We start from the raw sequence: 6,136 nt of genomic DNA on the forward strand, positions 1-6,136 counted from the left end.
ATTTTTAAATAGAAACTATATCATTAGAACTTTGAAACTTAAAAATGTTAATAACTCAAATTACTTATCCATTTCATAATGTTATCAACCTGTTCGTCTAAATTATCTTCTTCATACAAACAGTGTGACTTCCCTTCGTATACAATCACTTTACTTTTTTCATTATTCAAATTGGTCGCCTTTGTGTTCATTCCTTTCATTGTGACTGATCGATCTGCATTCCCTCCGTACAACAAAAACGGGATAGTTGTCTTTGTTTTCATTTCATTGTCCCCAGCCCAAGCCATTTCAATCGCACTTTTGATATAGTGTTTCCCTTCGGTTATGAGAGGATCACTTAAGTACGACTTCATCGCACTTTCAGTTGGGAAATCAGCTCGTGTGACCTTCCCCGGAACACTAAGGAATGGGAAGAAATACACAATTAAAGCGAAAAAGTAATAGAACCACAGGACAAGGAAGTTGTTGATTTGATATGCTGGTGCACTCCCGATTCCTCCAGACAAGTCGTTTCTCTTATGCGAAAGAATTGAAGCAATAAGCCCACCCATTGAATGCCCCATGACAAACATCGGGATCTTCCCGTCACTGTTATATTTTTCTTTTACGATGTCAATGTATGTATTTTCAACATCAATATATACTTGAATGGATGGGATGTACGCACGGGGTTCGCCGCTAGACTTTCCATGATACGGGTGGTCTGGCGCACACAGTAAAATTCCAGAAGCCACTAACTTTTCAGAGAGTCTGTCCATTCTCCCGGAATGTCCACAATACCCGTGGAGTAAAACAATCATCGCTTTGGGGGGTTTTGTTTGCCATTCTCTTGAGAAGATTTTGAAGTTGTTAATATCGTAAAAGCATTCTATATGTTCGGTCATTTATAATTTAAGAGATCGACTTGGTTTCTTATTTTTTTATTAAACGATTGTGCCTCAATTTTTGGCGAGTTATTTTTTTAAATTTAATTTGTTTGCATTAGTAATAAAAATATTTTTTTTTTCAAGGTCCAAAAAAGAAGAAGAGAAAAAATTAAAATATTAAAAATTTAAAGACACAATCAAAATCAATTATTATAATACTAATAATACTAATACTATTATTACCATAACATATTCCTTAATTTACTCACTGTTTTAAGTGGTGTTGTTTCACTATCACGTTGCACTGAATACATTTTATCACTTTCAATCAGTTTTCTACGTTTGAAAGAGTCTCTCATGTAAAATGTAATACTCCCACCGCCCATGAGTAAATCATACTCAAAATACGTTTTTGTGTATCTTGTGCCATTCACCTCGATTTTGTCAACATACACGTTTATGTCGGAATTATTTCGTGCGTCGATTTCAAGCACTTTGTCATTCAATGTGACGGTTGCTTTGTCGAATAAAGGCGACCCGATAACGAACTGGTTTGTACTGAGTGTCACAGGATAGAACCCTAATGAACTTAAAACGTACCACGACGACATTTGCCCATTGTCCTCATCCCCACAAAAGCCTTGTGTAGTGTTGTCATATAATTCTGTGAGTACTTTTCGAAGCAACTTTTCTTTGTTTTCTTTAACATACAATACATGGTGCATCTGTTCATTTCCATGGGTGTACTGCCCCATCTTGTTTCTCGCCATTTCTACCATCTCGTGTATAAGTATTTGATAACTCCCAAGCCTGAAATATGACGTATCTTTCACCAAACTTTCAATCCGCTTTTCCTTGTTTCCTCCAAACAGAGAATTCAATCCGATGATATCGTGTGGTACACTAAATAAATACTGTTTAGGCCCCCCCTCCACAAAGGGATCGCCCCATCGATATCCATCGTGGCTCGTGAACTCCCCGTATATGTTTTTCCCTCGAAATTCTTTTGTTTCAAAGTCGTACAACACACTATAAAGGATCGCTCTTTGTCTGTTCGCCTTTTTCTCTTCGATTGTCATATTGCGATGTGTACATTCAATCGCTCGTGATATGCAAAAATCGCTGTATCTGTAATCAAGCGTTTTCGATACACTCCCAGAAAACCGATCCTCGACATATCCAAATTGCTTGAAAAAATCACCCCCATCGCGACCTACCGCATTGTTCCTCTCTTGCTTCTTGTCGCTCGCCATTGCTTTCAAATAACTCTCTGCACAACCATTGTCCTTTGAAATGATGTTTTTGCAGATGCCATCCGCAATGGCGCAATCCGCATAATTGCCTACCATACACTCCCGCTTATCCGGAGACATCCACTGCGGCAGATTCCCACTTTGTTCAAATATAGAAAGTGTGCTCTCTAGCATCCCTCGAGCTATTTCCGTGTTAAGCAAAGTGATCAATGGAAATGACCCACGCGCGACGTCCCAATAGCCAAAGTCGTTATAAAATTTTCCGGTGTGTACTTTTAAATCGATTGGTGACTGATAGATGTTCCCCTCACTGATTTCATGAGGAAAGACCATAGTGCGATATAAATTGGTGTAAAATGTACTCTTCCGAGTTATATTGGATGTCACAATTTTTACTTTGTCGAACTGACTTTGCCACAACTTTTCTGATTGCATCTGCACATACTCAAAACTCGAGTTGTCAAGGAGAAAATCGGACATTTTATGGGAAAGAAAACTCGTGGACACAGTCATTGTGACATTTGGACTTATTGCGAGTCGACAGTAGTTTTGCATCTGATTGTTGGACTTTGGAACTTCAAATGATTGAACATACACTTTACCTGAAATACACTCAAATGACAAAATATCGTTTGAGAAATGGAGTGTTGCATACAAGTAGTAGTTCTTTGGGGCGTTTCCATTTCTCAGTTTTAAATGGAGTGTTCGGTCGCTTTTGTGTTGGAGCAAATACTCTCCTTCAATAATTGGAAAATACAGATACATCGTCGTTTCCCGCGATGTATAAAAAGTGAACACCGCGTTATGTCGATTTGCAGTGACTTTTGTCAACACTCCACCAACGTATATTTCCGCATAATTTGGTTGTGCTCTTTTCACGAAATACGCCGAACTGTATACTGAGTTATAAAACGATCCATTTAATGTTGGAGTAAAGAGCACAGAATTATAATCTTTAATCCATGGACTTGGCTGGTGTGTAATTTTAAACCCATAAAACGACCGTGTTTTGTAATTGAAGATTTCTGGTCGTGTAAAGTATTCCGTTTGAAATGTTACACACTGCTTACCATAAGGAATCCCTATACATGGATAGACATTGCCATTACTGACTTCATCCAACTTGTTCTCCGTACCAACAAATATGTTGACCAATTCGAGTTGTGCTTGACTTAAGATAAACAGTAGAAACAACATATTCATCAACTGAAATAGATAGACAGATACACCTTTTTCAAGTTTCTTCACTCCAGTTCATTTTATCACTTAATTACTATATTATAGTTTAAATGATATAGTTTAATTATACTATAAAATAAAACTAATTATTTACTCCACTTTTTTATCCTTTTGTGCTTCACTCTCATCTTTGGCGCCCTTTTTAACAAGCTTCTTTCTCTTGTCTGTGACACCAAAAAGAAATTGCAGTGCTTCCATGTCTTGCTTTGGAATCAAACACGAGAGAAACACTTTACCTACCCACCCAGAGAAATAACTTCCTTGCAAAATTCCATCGACCACTTTCATCACATAACACCCATTGCCTTCTACTTTTTGTCTCAAGGAATCAAGTTTGATGTCGTCTTGAAGGATGTTGAGGAACTCTTGGTGGGTCAGTTCTATTGTTCTTTCACTTCCAACAAACTCAGAGATGATGCGAACACCATCAGACACCATTCGGTAGGCTTCAACCAACTCACTCTTGTGCTTCTTAAACATTTTCACACCACCACATACTATTTTTAATCCATGTGTCGCTTTAACCACCTCTGAGGAGACATAGTGGACACTCAAACAATCATCACCAATGACATACATTTGCTCTTGAGGAAAGTCCGCTCGCATTTTATAAAACTCGATCAATTGCTTGAAAATTTCATCACCCTTTGGCATAGAGCACAACGGTTTAAACTCTTGATCGTCTATAGGTGCCATTCCTCTTCTTCGTTTTGTTGGCTTCTTTTCTTTTATTTCGACTTTCTCTCCAGTCAAACACCGATCCACCTCCTCTTTATTTCTTTCAAACTTCTCCTCCACTTGTTGTTCCATTTTTGCTCCACATTTCCTTTTCTTCTCAATTTTTGGGGTTTCGCCCTTTTTAACAAAGACTGCGGTGTAAAATCCGCCTGTGTTCTGCAAGTGTGGTAAAATGCGAAGAGTATACTCCAAATGGAACTTTTTGGCTTCGTCTTCACTTGGTGGAAGAGCTGTAATTGGAATGTTGTCGGTTTTCCCAGTGACTTCTGTGTAATTCTTGTCAAATACTTTCCAAGTAGAAATGCCTTGTTTGTACTTGAGACCTGGAAGTGTGTTTCGTGCATCAATTAACTCAACCGCGTCACCATACGTGCGAAGGATTTCAGAGACGACCGCCTCGTCTTCAATTGGATTTAAACTGCATGTGGAATACACAAACTTCCCTCCAACTTTCAAGTGACATATCACATTCTTCATAATGTCAATTTGCTCGCGGTGCATGACATATGCGTTCATGAGGTGGAAACAAGTTCGAGCATCAACATTCTTTCGAATAGTTCCATCGCCACTACATGGTACATCACACAACATTCGATCAAACTTGTAATCCTCAAAACACAAATCCTGTGCTTTGTAGTTGGTGATTACAACATGCGGCATTGACAGTCTCTTCGTTTGGTGCGTCAATAAATAACTTCTTTGTCTGTCTGCATCATTTGCAACGACACATCCATTCTTCCCAGTCATTTCAACAAGTTGTGATGTCTTTGATCCTGGCGCTGCGCAGATGTCCAAGACACTCATTCCTTCATGCACATCAAGAAGAAGTGCAGGTATCATCGACACTATTTCTTGTCTTGAGATCTCTCCAGCTTCATTCATCAACACCATGAACTTGTGTAATTTCTCATATTGAGCACACTTTCTAACTTGTTTTCTTTCAACATTGAGTTGATAAGTGTAAGGGTTCCATGTAAAAGTCTCGGGTTTTAACTCATCTGGGATGCTCTGAATAATTTCCTCAATGGACTCTTTCACTTTTGGAAAAGTCTCGGAAGACCTTGTAAGTCTAAAAGAAGTTGGAAGCGGTTTCTTGATGGTTTCGATAAACAATGAAAGCTCTTCTGGAGGAACAATGTTTTGAAGAGTGTAGTATTTTTCGTAATCTGGGCTTTTCTGTTCGTATTTGTTGAATCTTATTGGGTGTTCCTTCACGTTTTCGGCTTGTTTAATATCTTTTTGAACATCAGGAATAGGTTGTTGATACTCCGACATTATAGGGTTCAATTATTACTAGATGCTTTTCTATGAGTCTTTAAACTCTGTTTTATAGCTTTTTAGATAATTTCAATAAAGTTGTTTTACTATTAATCTTTTAAACAAAACTTTATTCGAATGGAAAAAACAAGGAATAAATATTTTAATTTTTAAACACATATCCACAATCACTAATTACAACATATAAGTATTTAGGATGCTGTATAAAAGTTGTTTACTTAAGTTGTTAAACTGTGTTTACAAATTGTATTGAATAATAAGTATAACCTGTTACTTCTTTGAAAGTATGATAGGGTAGTCTCATTTTATAGTGTTCTAAGTGGTCTATATATTGATTCACTATTGAATAAATATCTTTGTATTAGACATGATAGAAGCTTCCCCTTGTGGTATTTTTCACAGAGAAAATTTACTATGCTTTAATGATTTCACTGCGTTTAAGTTTATTAACTTTATATATAACAGTACCAAGTTTCATATAGTGATGTTTCTATATACAATAAATGAGTTTAATTTAACAATAAAGAGCGACACAATTATTTGTTTTCAACTATTATTGTTTAGTTCTTATTCTAATAATTATATTTAAAAAAATCAAGACGAATAGAAACTTTTTTCTAAAGAAACAATAAAGCGAACTGTAAATAACACAACAAAACAAAGAACATGCAAAACAAGGAAGTGTTGAAAGAAATACCAACAAACCTTCTTCCCAAAAATTGGAAGAAGATAAAACAAACGGTTCTCTCGAGAATAACGAAC

At 36.8% G+C, this 6,136-nt stretch overlaps 3 protein-coding genes across 3 annotated transcripts; all 3 read right to left on the reverse strand.

The window, feature by feature from the left end:
- Nucleotides 1–47: 47 nt before the first annotated feature.
- On the reverse strand, nt 48–884 carry EIN_183220 (monoglyceride lipase, putative; the record flags this gene model as incomplete). Its single annotated transcript, XM_004260778.1, has 1 exon — nt 48–884. The coding sequence occupies one exon, from the start codon at nt 882–884 to the stop codon at nt 48–50; it is 837 nt and encodes a 278-aa protein (XP_004260826.1).
- A 221-nt stretch (nt 885–1,105) lies between these two features.
- Nucleotides 1,106–3,322, reverse strand: EIN_183230 (hypothetical protein; the record flags this gene model as incomplete). Its single annotated transcript, XM_004260779.1, has 1 exon — nt 1,106–3,322. The coding sequence occupies one exon, from the start codon at nt 3,320–3,322 to the stop codon at nt 1,106–1,108; it is 2,217 nt and encodes a 738-aa protein (XP_004260827.1).
- A 126-nt stretch (nt 3,323–3,448) lies between these two features.
- On the reverse strand, nt 3,449–5,371 carry EIN_183240 (hypothetical protein; the record flags this gene model as incomplete). Its single annotated transcript, XM_004260780.1, has 1 exon — nt 3,449–5,371. The coding sequence occupies one exon, from the start codon at nt 5,369–5,371 to the stop codon at nt 3,449–3,451; it is 1,923 nt and encodes a 640-aa protein (XP_004260828.1).
- Nucleotides 5,372–6,136: the final 765 nt, after the last annotated feature.

The sequence above is a fragment of the Entamoeba invadens genome (assembly GCF_000330505.1).
Source record: "Entamoeba invadens IP1 unplaced genomic scaffold scaff_1105074725183, whole genome shotgun sequence".
Taxonomy (NCBI): Eukaryota; Evosea; order Mastigamoebida; family Endamoebidae; genus Entamoeba; species Entamoeba invadens.